This window comes from Oncorhynchus keta, chromosome 28 (assembly GCF_023373465.1).
Source record: "Oncorhynchus keta strain PuntledgeMale-10-30-2019 chromosome 28, Oket_V2, whole genome shotgun sequence".
NCBI classification, from domain to species: Eukaryota; Metazoa; Chordata; class Actinopteri; order Salmoniformes; family Salmonidae; genus Oncorhynchus; species Oncorhynchus keta.
The window spans coordinates 69970611-69983949 of record NC_068448.1 but is presented as its reverse complement, the minus strand read 5'-3'; the positions used below and the strand labels follow the sequence as shown (position 1 = coordinate 69983949).

At 42.9% G+C, this 13339-nt stretch overlaps 1 protein-coding gene across 1 annotated transcript in view; it reads left to right on the top strand.

Moving 5' to 3' along the window:
• LOC118361753 (polypeptide N-acetylgalactosaminyltransferase 11-like) overlaps positions 1-13339 on the top strand; it is a 44667-nt gene that overhangs the window by 21625 nt on the left and 9703 nt on the right. The window contains exons 7-9 of the mRNA XM_035741947.2: positions 4395-4512; positions 5763-5915; positions 9763-9981. Of these exons, the coding sequence (XP_035597840.1) occupies positions 4395-4512; positions 5763-5915; positions 9763-9981 (490 nt within the window). The remainder of the gene's footprint in view (positions 1-4394; positions 4513-5762; positions 5916-9762; positions 9982-13339) is intronic.

Here is a 13339-nt window from a genome sequence, read left to right as displayed (position 1 = left end):
TGGCCAGGTGATGAGCGGTGCAAGGTTTCCTCCAGACGGGATGATTGGTATTCAGGCCAAAGAGTTCAATCTTGGTTTCATCAGACCAGAGAATCTTGTTTTTCATGATCTGAGAGTCATTAGGTGCCCTTTGGCAAACTCCAAGCATTCTGTCATGTGCCTTTTTCTGAGGAGTGACCACATTGCCATAAAGGCCTGATTGGTGGAGTTCTGCGGAGATGGTTGTCCTTCTGGAAGGTTCTCCCATCTCCACAGAGGAACTCTGGACTCTCATCGGGTTCTTGGTTACCTCCCTGACCAAGGCCCTTCTCCCCTGATTGCTCAGTTTTTTTCAGTATTACTTCAGTGCTTTGTTGCATACAATTTGCATGTTTTGGAATATTTTATATTCTGTATATTTGTATTCTTTTCACTGTCTTTTAGGTCATTATTGTGGAGTCACTACAAGGATGTTTTAGAATCACCAATGGCCTCATGGTAACATCCCTGAGCAGTTTCATTCCTGTCTTGCAGCTCAGTTCAGAAGGACAACTGTATCTTTGGTTTAATATATAATCCAGAGCATAATTATTAACTTGACAAGAAAGTCAATGTCTGATTTGTTATTGTTACCCATCTTCCAATCACTGTCATTCTTTGTGGCTCTAAAAGCTCTTTGTAGTTAAATCAGTGCTTGATATTCAATACTTGACTGAGTGACCTTTACAGGTGTTGTATGTATGGGTCGAGGAAGGGTTATCAAATCAAATTGTATTAGTCACATGCGCCGAATACAGTGAAATGCTTACTTATGAGCCCCTAACGAACAATGTGGTAAAACATATATTTTTTTAGAATAAGAATAAAAGTAACTAAAGAGCAGCAGTAAACTAACAATAGCGAGAGTATATTTAGAGGGGTTCCAGTACAGAGTCAATGTTCGGGGGCACCGGTTAGTCGAGGTACTATTAGAGTTATTAAGTGACTATGCATAGATGATAACAACAGAGAGTAGCAGCGGTGTAAATGAGTGGGGAGCAATACAAATAGTCTGGGTAGCCATTTGATAAGATGTTCAGGAGTCTTATGGCTTGGGGGTATAAGCTGTTTAGAAGCCTCTTGGACCTAGACTTGGTATTCCGGTACAGCTTGCTGTGCGGTTGCAGAGAGAACAGTCTATGACTAGGGTGGCTGGAGTCTTAGACAATTTTTAGGGCCTTCCTCTGACACTGCCTGGAATAGAGGTCCTAGATGGCAGGAAGCTTGGCCGTATGCACTACACTCTGTAGTGCCTTGCGGTCGGAGGCCGAGAAGTTGCCATACCAGGCAGTGGTGCAACCAGTCAGGATGCTCTCGATGGTGCAGCTGTAGAACCTTTTGAGGATCTGAGGACCCATGCCAAATCTTTTCAGTCTCCTGAGGGGGAATAGGTTTTGTCGTGCCGTCTGCACAACTGTCTTGGTGTGCTTGGACCATGTTAGTTTGTTGGGGATGTGGACACCAAGGAACTTGAAGCTCTCAACCTGCTCCACTACAGCTTTGTCGATGAGAATGGGGGCGTGCTCGGTCCTCTTTTTCCTGTAGTCCACAATCATCTCCTTTGTCTTGATCATCGGTGATCAGGCCTACCACTATTGTGTTATCGGCAAACTTAATGATGGTGTTGTCGTGCTTGGCCGTACAGTCATGAGTGAACAGGGACTGAAGGGGACTGAGCACGCACCCCTGAGGGTCCCCTGTTTTGAGGATCAGCATGGCGGATTTGTTGTTACCTACCCTTACCACCTGGGGGCGGCCTGTCAGGAAGTCCAGGATCCAGTTGCAGAGGGAGGTGTTTAGTCCCAAGGTCCTTAGCTTATTGATGAGCTTTGAGGGCACTATGGTGTTGAATACTTAGCTGTAGTCAATGATTAGCATTCTCACATAAGTGTTCCTTTTGTCCAGGTGGGAAAAGGCAGTGTGGAGTGCAATAGAGATTGCATCATCTGTGGATCTGTTAACTTGTCTAGGAAGGGGTTTGAAAATGTCAGTGAAGACACTTGTCAGTTGGTCAGCGTATGCTCGCAGTATACGTCCTCCTCGTAATACGTCTGGCCCTGCGGCCTTGTGAATGTTGACCTGTTTAAAGGTCCTACTCACATCGGCTGCGGACCGCGTGATCACACAGTCTTTCGGAACAGCTGGTGGTCTCATGCATGTTTCAGTGTTATTTGCCTCAAAGCGAGCATAGAAGTAGTTTACTCGTCTGGTAGGCTCGTGTCACTGGGCAGCTCTCGGCTGTGCTTCCCTTTGTAGTCTGTAATGGTTTGCAAGCCCTGCCACATCCGACGAGCGTCAGAGCCGGTGTAGTACGATTCGATCTTAGTCCTGTATTGACAGTTCGTTGGAGGGCATAAGCGGGATTTCTTACAAGCTTCCGGGTTAGAGTCCCGCTCCTTGAAAGTGTCACCTCTAGCCTTGAGCTCAGTGCGGATGTTGCCTGTAATCCATGGCTTCTAATTGGGGTATGTACGTACGGTCACTGTGGTGATGACGTCATTGATGCACTTATTGATGAAGGCAATGCCTGATGTGGTGTACTCCTCAATGCCATCGGAGGAATCCTGGAACATATTCCAGTCTGTGCTAGCAAAACAGTCCTGCAGCTTAGCATCTGCTTCATCTGACCACTTTTTTTTTTGATCAAGTCACTGGTGCTTCCTGCTTAAATTTTTTCTTGTACGCAGGAATCAGGAGGATAGAATTATGGTCAGATTTGCCCAATGGAGGGCGAGGGAGAGCTTTGTATGCGACTTTGTCTGTGGAGTATAGGTGGTCTAGAGTTCTTTTTCCTCTGGTTGCACATTTAACATGCTAATAGAAATTTGGTAAAACAGATATAAGTTTCCCTGCATTAACGTCCCCGGCCACTGGGAGCACCGCCTCTGGTCGAGCGTTTTCCTGTTTGCTTATGGCGGAATAAGGTTCATTGAGTGCGGTCTTAGTGCCAGCATCAGTCTGTGGTGGAATGTAGACAGCTACAAAAAATACAGATAAACTCTCTGGTTAGAGTGTGTTCTACAGCTTATCATGAGATACTCTACCTCAGGCGAGCAAAACCTTGAGACTTCCTAAGATATTGTGCACCAGCTGTTATTTACAAAAATACATTGTCCCGCCGCACCTTGTCTTACCAGACACCGCTGTCCTATCCTGCCGATACAGCGTATAACCAGCCAGCTGTATGTTGATAATGTCGTCGTTCAACCACAACTCCGTGTGACCGTCCACCTTGACAGAGTATTTTGTATAGATTGACAAATTATTTTGAATCCCTATTTGAAACAAAAGGAGGTCTTAATATTTATGTAAGGCACTATGTCCAATCATCTCAAATACTAATTTGAGCTGTGGAAAGGAATAACCCCCAAACTGCAAACTCCAAGCTATAGACACATTATGGATGCAGAAAAAACAGTAAAGCCTATTTGTTGTTTATTTTGATTATTATGTTGTTTTAGGCTGGCCTGCCCTATGCTATTATGTTCTGGAAATGTCTCCTTAAAGCTCAATTCGATTGGCTTTTTTATCTTCCCCCATTTAATTTTAATGGCCTCCCAGTGTGCACGAACCTGATACTGTATCAATAAAGGCCATCTGATGTAGACTAGACTTCACCCATCTCCCTCACGTATGGAGTCATGTGAAAGCTAATTAGTGGCCGTAGTAGCACGCCTGGTTCTAGGGACTGAATCGATCCCCGTTTTGAAGAGGCCCGGGTGCTTTAAATCCATTACTATGGCATAGGCTGGCTTTAGCCTAAAGGGCTACTCGGACACCCCTTTGTATTTGTTTACGCTGCCTCTTAGTTTCTCTCACATGCTGGTGCTCTGGGCTTTACATAAGGATATAAGGCTACGGTCGCACAGAGGCGCATGAAAACATAGGAAATCAGATACGCATTCATCACGGTCTGTCATCAGAAGTTCAACCCTTTTCGGACGAGTTGCATACGCACAAAGGCCAACATATTGTGCCTTTTTTGAAGGACAGTCGTCTCTGGTGTCTATTGTCCATCAACAGTTGACTCCCATTGAAAAACCTTTGGCTCAATCAGTAATTTTCTGACACAATCTGTCTGGTTGCAGCCCATCTTTTAGCCAGACTCATCTTACATCTTAGGATGTGTCTTTAGGCAGCCCAATCAGATCAGAGCTTCTGCTAATAATTGGTATTTTGCCCAATGAGATCAGATCTTTTGCCAATAATTGGTCTTTTGACCAATCAGACCTTCTGCCAATTATTGGGCAAAATATCAGAATTGGGCTGCCTGTGTGAACTCTTAGTGTCTCGATGCTAGTGCTACTTCAAAGGATATTGTAGTAGCTAGAATGCAGACTCACATTCTGCCTTTTCACTCCCTCTCCTTGCCCTAGGTCTCCCACCATGGCAGGTGGTCTGTTTGCCATGGACAGGAAGTACTTTAACGAGCTGGGCCAATACGACAGTGGCATGGACATCTGGGGTGGTGAGAACCTTGAGATCTCCTTCCGGGTAAGTTAAAGGGCCACACACCATCACACTCACTGTATCACACTCACTGCATTACTGCTACATTTTATTCTTAGGAAGGGTGCAGATGCTCCCAAAGTAACACATAGCAGGTAGCCTAGCGGTTAAGAGCATTGGGCCAGTAATTGAAAGGTTGCTAGTTCAATCCCGTATCGGACTAGGTGAAAAGTCTGTGCAAGGCACTTAGCCCTAATTGCTCCTGTAAGTCTCTCTGGATAAGAGCATCTGCTGAATGACTCTGTAAACATAGAACACCCAGACTTTAAGTTGAAAAATGTCATTTCTATTTTAGGGTGGGTGCCAAATTTACACGCACATACCTGGTCAAATGAGCTATGACATGTCAACCACTCACCATGAGCTCAAGACAGTTGGTTTATTTACCCACGTTTTGGCACATTTCTTCTAATGCTTTGCCTCAGCAGACTTAAACAAGCTTTTCCCCCTTAAGAAAAATACAGAATGAAATAAAATGTCATAACCAACAGCCAAAGGCAATTTTATTTCTCAACATTACGTTTTGGTCCAGTTGAGTTGGATCTCAGCAGACTAGCAACTGCATATTGACTTGCTACATGAATCCATCCAACATCAATTTTCCTGTCTCGCCTCAGTGTTTTTACTTCTCTTGCTTTTACCACATCAGAGTTGGACATTTGTCTTCCAGTCCTGTTTAATATTCTTGGCAAGGCTGCCTTCTCATGTTTTGCAATGTTACCCTGTTTGAAAAGAGAGTCCAATATATGACTTCAGTAAGGGAATGTTATGTATGTGGAACATTGTCAGATTACATTAATCATATGGCTCTCGAGCAATGGGGAGTGGAGCTGATGTTTGGCCAGACTTGTTACTACTCTTATTAATTCATTATGGTCATTGAATTAAGTCCTATGTCCTAGCGTTTCCCAAAACGGAACTTTCTTAGAAGAACTACGACGGGCTTCTACTGTGGACTGTTGGTTTATTCAGGTCTAGATGTTGAGGTGTTATGGGGGAAGGGGTTGTGTTTGGAGGAGGGGGGCATTGGGGTTGTGGCAACGACGTGTGCTCACCCGGTGATTGAGTGGTTTTCATGGTAGGATACTTGGCCACGTAGTCTGTACTCTTTCTTGCTCCCTGCCCCATGGATTTACTGAAAGGGTATTTTTAACATACAAACAATATAGCCTCGTTGAAGTGTCCTGGCGCTCTAACCAAGAAGTCAAATACTCATATGACTTTCTCTTTATCAGATCTGGATGTGTGGTGGCCAGCTCCTGATCATCCCCTGCGCGCGGGTGGGTCATATATTCCGTAAACGCCGGCCTTACGGGTCACCCGGAGGTCAGGACACCATGGCCCACAACTCCCTGCGATTGGCCCACGTATGGATGGATGAATACAAGGTACCTCAGAGGGCGATAAGCACTAATTACACACAATTGAAATCCAGTTTATAAAATCACTCATTCTCTATTGGTTCAGGGCCTTAAATTAAAACCCATTAAACTGGGTTTGTATTAAATCCAGCACGCACATGGGCCCGTATGTACCTAGACTGAAAGCTACTGGGCCCGTATTCAGTGTATCAGAATAGGAGTGCTGATCTAGGATCAGTTTAGCCTTTATTAAATCATAACAGGTCCAGATCTGAAGAGATCACATTGAACCTTTTCCTGAGGCTCCTGTTATGACCGCAAGCAAACTAAACATCCGATGAGATCAGCATTTCTTCTAACCACTCTCAGCTCTGTCTTTATTAGCACAGTGATGTTTGTTCCTTTGCAAGCTACAAAGAGCTATAATTGCTTTCCACAGTCTGAAAATAGCCAACCTAATTGGAAAGGAAGCCAATTGCGTTGTTTGGGTTCTCCTGAGAGATCTCCCATTCACACACGTCAATGTACTAGTAAGTCTGCATTTGTTTTCTCATCATTCCCCCTCAGTGTGTGAACAGTTGTTGTTTCCAAACTAAACAGTAGAGGCCTGGGATATGATGAATTACTTACGTAATTGTTATTACTTAGATGTCTCCACAAGAGAGAACCACTGTTTTCGGGAAGGTTTGTGCTGCTTAGTCTCGTCTCTCTTCTGTGCTCTTTCCCACCTTCCACTTTGAAATGATTTACCGGACATTGAACTAAGAGTGTGATTCGTAAATTGCCTTCCCTTACTCTGAATGGTTAATTCAACAGTGTAGTACAGGTATTCCCAAACAGGGGTACATGCAATGTCATCAGGGGTATGCCAAATAAAAATGTATATATAATAATAATTTCTTCACATTTTCAAACAGTCCATTTAGTAAGGCCCATGTTCATAGAGAGACATACCAGCTCTACTGGTAGTACTGCTACTACCACCAGTACTACACCTGCACCTGTCGACGACACAAGTTGTTCTGCTTCCACGAGCACATCCAATGCTAGCATCAGTAATTCTACATTTGTTGTTAGTCCAGCTAGCATGGACACTGACAGTTGTGACTCTGATGCAGCCGAAGAGCTACTGCCCCCTTACCTGGGAAAGCACCGAACAACAGACAGGGACGTTGGACCATTGAAGAGGCGCAAATATGATGAGAACTACATTGATTTGGGGTTCACTTATACTGGGAGTAGTGCCTTTCCTCAGCCACTGTGTTATATGTGCAAAAGTACTGACAACTCGATGAAACCTTCACTCTTGCGCATACATTTAGAAACAAAACATGCCCATTTGAAAATAAGCCACAGGAGTTTTTTGAGCGAGAATGAATGACTTTCAAGGAGTAAGACATGTATAAAAGCAACAGATACCATTAATTAGAAGGGGCTAGAAGCATCTTATATGGTGAGCTACTGAGTAGTAAGACATGTATAAAAGCAATAGATACCATTAATTAGAAGGGGCTAGAAGCATCTTATATGGTGAGCTACTGAGTAGTAAGACATGTATAAAAGCAATAGATATCATTAATTAGAAGGGGCTAGAAGCATCTTATATGGTGAGCTACCGAGTGACTAGGACAGGCAAGCCCCATACTATTGTGGAGGATTTAATTATTCCTGCTGCTGCGGATATGGCTGGAACAATGCTGGGGGGAAAGGCCCAAAAAACTATACAGACAATGTCTTCATCAAACAACACTGTTTCATGACGCATCAGGAGATGTTTTGAAACAATTACTAAACATTACAGCTGGATTAGTCAACAGACGGACTCAGGGCCTGGCACAGCTCCTGGTATGTCTGTTCTGTTTATGGGGAGTCAATTAAGGAAGACATCCTCCTCTGCAAATCACTGGAAACCAGGACAACAGGAGAGGATATTTTTTAAAGTACTGGACAGCTTTGTGACATCAAATGGACTTTAGTGGTCAAGATGTGTTGGTATCTGTACTGATGGCGCAAAAGCCATGACAAGGAGACATAGTGGAGTGGTAACGCGCGTGCAAGTAGTGGCTCCCGATGCCTCTTGGGTTCACTGCAGAATCCACAGAGAGGCTCTTGCTGCCAAGGGAATGCCTGACAGCTTGAAATACTTTTTGGAAACTACAGTGGCCTATCTGGGTGATGTTTTTTCTCATCTGAATTATCTGAATCTCGGATTACAGGGATTCTCTGCAACTTTATTCAGTGTGCGGGACAAAATTGAGGATATGATTAAGAAATTGTAGCTCTTCTCTGTCTGCATTAACAAGGACAACACACAGGTCTTTCCATCATTGTATGATTTTTTTGTGTGTGCAAATGAACTCAAGCTTAAGGACAATGTCAAATGTGATATAGTGAAGTACCTGAGTGAGTTGGGTGCACAATTAAGCAGGTACTTTCCTGAAACGGATGACACAAACAACTGGATTCGTTATCCCTTTCATGCCCTGCCTTCAGTCCACTTACTGATAAGAGAGCCTCATCAAAATTACAACAAGCGGTTCTGTGAAAATTGAATTTAATCAGAAGTCACTGCCAGATTTCTGGATTGGGCTGCGCTCAGAGCATCCTGCCTTGGCAAATCACGTTGTTAAGACACTGATGCCTTTGCAACCACGTATCTATGTGAGTGGATTCTCACGAGCATGAAAACTGAATACAGGCACAGACTGTGTGGAACATGATTTAAGACGACTCTCCAATAACCCAACATTGCAGAGTTATGTGCATCATTTCAAGCACACCATTCTCATTAACCTGTGCTGAGTTATTCACAGTTTTCAATGAACAAGTAAGGTTTTATATGTAAGATGGTTAAATAAAGGGCAAAGTTATTGATTATTTTTATATTATTATTTGTGCCCTGGTCCTATAAGAGCTCTTTGTCACTTCCCACGAGCTGGGTTGTGACAAATACTCTCACACATTCTTATGTTTAATAAATGTATCTTATAGTGTGTATGTGTGGCAGGCTTACAATGTTGGTAAAAAACAACATTTGAGAGTGTGCTGACCCTGGTGCTAGAGGTACGCAGCTGGAGGTTGAATCTTGGAAGGGGTACGGGACTATAAAAAGTTTGGGAACCACTGGTGTCGTGTATCAATGTTCCCAGCAGTTAAAATCTTCCAGAGGGTTATTTTTTAGGATATGTTTTTCATTAGTCCACTCTTGATACAGTTCTATTTTTTTTTGCATGTTGGCAGTGAAGTTTTCAAGATGCAGTGTCACCTGCCTTATTATCAAGATGATTCAATATGCAATGATCGTTTTTGAGTGGATTTTCCCTTTAAGATGAAGTTTGTGTTGCCCAGTTCTGACTTATCCATCTCCACACTAATCAGAGACTGGGACAAGTTTAGTTTCCGTGGAAATAGCCGGTCTAAATCAAGATATATTAAACAGATTCTCAATAAAGGTAAACTTCTTGATTTTATCAGGCCAATCGAAATAGATCTGAGTTTTCGATCTTACCTCTGAAATACTTATTTTGAGTCTTACCACCCAGAAAATGCAAGCTGTTTTCATGACCTAAGAGAGGGTGGAACAACTAGGAGTACTGTTGACTTGTCGAGATTCCAGTTTATTACTATAAATATTTCTGAATCACTCTCTACAGTAGTTTGTCTCAAGTTTATTCCGTTTTTCTGATACGTTTGTTTACAAATTGACTTTAGAACCTGATCTGCCCTGTAAACTCTGCACTTTTACAGACGACAGAGATACAGCTATTTTAAATGTATTAAAGGGTGTGTACTGCCATTGAACATTTCAATAGCAATCAACTGAGTGTATGTCATCAATCTCACCTATTTCCTGTCTTGTATCTCGTCCAATCAGGAGCAGTACTTAAACCTGCGTCCGGAACTCCGGGAACGTGCCTACGGCGACATCAGCGAGCGGCAGTCGGTGCGCCAACGGCTGCAGTGTCGCTCTTTCAAGTGGTACCTGGACACCATCTACCCCGAGATGCAGGTTGCCTCGCCCCACAACAAGCCCCAGCAGCCTGTGTTCGTCAACAAGGGACTCCGCCGGCCAAAAGTGTTGCAGAGAGGCCGGGTAAGATGATAAAGTGAAGTTGAGCTAATGCTAAACTGGTTCCAGATCAGTTTTTGCAGTATATCCAACTCCTATGGTCCCATCAACCATAGGAGTTGGCTATATAGCACAAACAGATCTGGAAACAAGAAGTTAAAACTTCTTAAGGCTGCAATCCCGTTAACGGGATCGATATGACAACAGCCAGTGAAAGTGCAGGGCGCCAAATTCAATACAACAGAAATCTCATAATTAAAATTCCTCAAACATACATGTAGCTTATACCGTTTTAAAGGTAATCTTGTTGTTAATCCCACCACAGTGTCCGATTTCAAATAGGCTTTACAGCGAAAGCACCACAAACGATTATGTTAGGTGACCACCAACTCACAGAAAAACCCAGCCATTATTCCAGCCAAAGAGAGGAGTCACATATAGAGATAAAATTAATCACTAACCTTTGATGATCTTCATCAGATGACACTCATAGGACTTCATGTTACAGAATACATGTATGTTTTGTTTGATAAAGTTCATATTTATATTTTAAAAATCTCAGGATACAATGCGCGCGTTACGTTCACTAGTTCCGAAAACATTGGGTGATATTGCAGAGAGCCATAATCCTCTCCTTAATGCAACCGCTGTGTCAGATTTCAATAAAACTTTACGGAAAAAGCAAACCATGCAATAATCTGAGACGGCGCTCAGAAAATAAATAAAATTATCTGCCATGTTGGAGCCAACAGAAATCACCTTATAAATATTCCCTTACCTTTGACGATCTTCATCAGAATGCACTCCCAGGAATCCTAGTTCCACAATGTCCATTATTTATGTCCAAGTAGCAACTTTTGTTTGCGCGTTTAGTACACAAATCCAAACGCTCGTGCAGGTCCATCCGAACGTCAGATGAAAAGTTAAAAAAGTTATATTACAGGTCGAAGAAACTTGTTAAACTAAGTATAGAATCAATCTTCAGGATGTTGTTATCATAAATCTTCAATAAAGTTCCAACCGGAGAATTCCTATGTCTGTAGAGAAGCAATGGAACGCAGATCGCTATCATGTGAAATGTGCGTGACCAGGACCTGGCTCTCTGCCAGACCACTGACTCAAAGAGCTCCCACCCGGCTCCACAACACAGTTAGAAGCCTCATTCAAGTTTCTAAAGACGGTTGACATCTAGTGGAAGTGCAACTTTATCCATATCTCACTGTGTATTCAATAGGGGCAGGTTGAAAATCGACCAACCTCAGATTTCCCACTTCCTGTTTGGAGTTTTTCTCAGGTTTTTGCCTGCCATATGAGTTCTGTTATACTCACAGACATCATTCAAACAGTTTTAGAAACTTCAGAGTGTTTTCTATCCAATACTAATAATACTATGCATATATTAGCAACTGGGACTGAGGAGCAGACCGTTTACTCTGGACACCTTTCATCCAAGCTACTCAATACTGCCCCTTCAGCCATAAGAAGTTAACATGGTTACTTTGTTAAAACCTTGTGTTGTCGGCTGTCAACCCCTGCCATCTAGAGGCAATAACATGAAGCCTGAAATTAAAAATAAACCTCAAGGAATGTATGTTTGTTTTTAAGGTGTAATTGTGTACATCATTCACATGCAAGTAGCCCTCTGACATATTTATAGTCATAAATTAAATAAAGTTACTTGTTTACTGTCAGTGAAGCACCTTCTCTGTATACAAACCCGTAGATGTCTCCTGATGGACTAGGGGTCCTCGGAAGTTGTAAACAATATTCCCTGTTCCCGCACATGTTTCTTTAGGGTTTGAAAGTAGTTCTAAGATTGCAACGAAGAAATACCTGAACATTCTTCAAAAGCCAAGGGAAAGCAAAAATTATCAATACAATGTTACATACTGCACTTAATTTATTTGTCTTCTGATTAAATTTAATTGAAGAAATGCCATATCCAGTCAACAGGGGGCAGCGTGGTGTTGAAAAAGTCATGAAGGAGCTTCAGTTCCCAGGATGAAAAGACACATACCACTTACAGGTTCAGAACTTCCGCTTCAAACAGACTGAGTTACAAGTTACAGTGCATTCGGAAAGTATTCAGACACCTTCCCTTTTTTCACATTTTGTTATGTTACAGCCTTATTCTGTAATGTAACAAAATGTGGGGCTCCCGAGTGGCGCAGCCATCTAAGGCACTGCATCTCAGTGCTAGGGGGGTCACAACAGACCCTGGTTCGATTCCAGGCTGTATCACAACCGGCTGTGATTGGGAGTCCCATAGTGCAGCGCACAATTGGCCCACCGTCGTTAGAGTTTGGCTGGGGTAGGCTGTCATTGTAAATAAGAATTTGTAACTGACTTGCCTAGTAGTTATATAAAGGTTATATATATATAACCTTTATATATGTGTATTTTTTATTCTAAAATTGATTAAATTAAATATTTTCCTCAATCTACACACAATACCACATGCTGACAAAGCAAAAACAGGTGTTTAGATTTTTTGGCAAATTTATTAAGAATAAAAACAAATAACCTTATTTACATAAGTATTCAGGCTCTTTGCTACGAGCATCAAAATTGAGCTTGGGTGCATCCTGTTTCCATTGATCATCCTTGATGTTTCTACAATTTGATTGGAGTCCACCTGGGGTAAATTCCATTGATTGGACATGATTTGGAAAGGCACACACCTGTCTTTATAAGGTCCCACAGTTGACAGTGCATGTTAGAGCAAAAACCAAGCCATGAGGTCGAAGGAATTATCCATAGAGCTCCGAGACAGGATTGTGTCAAGGCACAGATCTGGGGAAGTTTACCAAAACATTTCTGCACCATTGAAGGTCACCAAGAACATAGTGGCCTCCATCATTCTTAAATGGAAGAAGTTTGGAACCACCAACACTTTTCCTAGAGCTGGCCGCTCAGCCAAACTGAACAATCGGGGGAGAAGGGCCTGACCAAGAACCCGATGATCACTCTGACAGAGTTCCTCTGTGGAGATGGGAGAACCTAGAGTGGCCAGACAGAAGCCACTCCTCAGTAAAAGGCACATGACAGCCCACTTGGAGTTTGCCAAAAGGCACCTAAAGGACTCTCAGACCACGAGAAACAAGGTTCTCTGGTCTGATGAAACCAAGATTGAACTCTTTGGCCTGACTGCCAAGTGTCAGGTCTGGAGGAAACCAGACACTGCTCATCACCTGGCCAATACATCCCTACAGTGAAGCATGATGGTGGCAGCATCATGCTGTGTGTATGTTTTTCAGGGACAGGGAGACTTGTCAGGATTGAGGGAAAGATGAACAGAGCAAAGTACAGAGAGATCTTTGATGAAAACTTGCTCCAGAGCCCTCAGGGCCTCAGACTGGGGTGAAGGTTCACCTTCCAACAG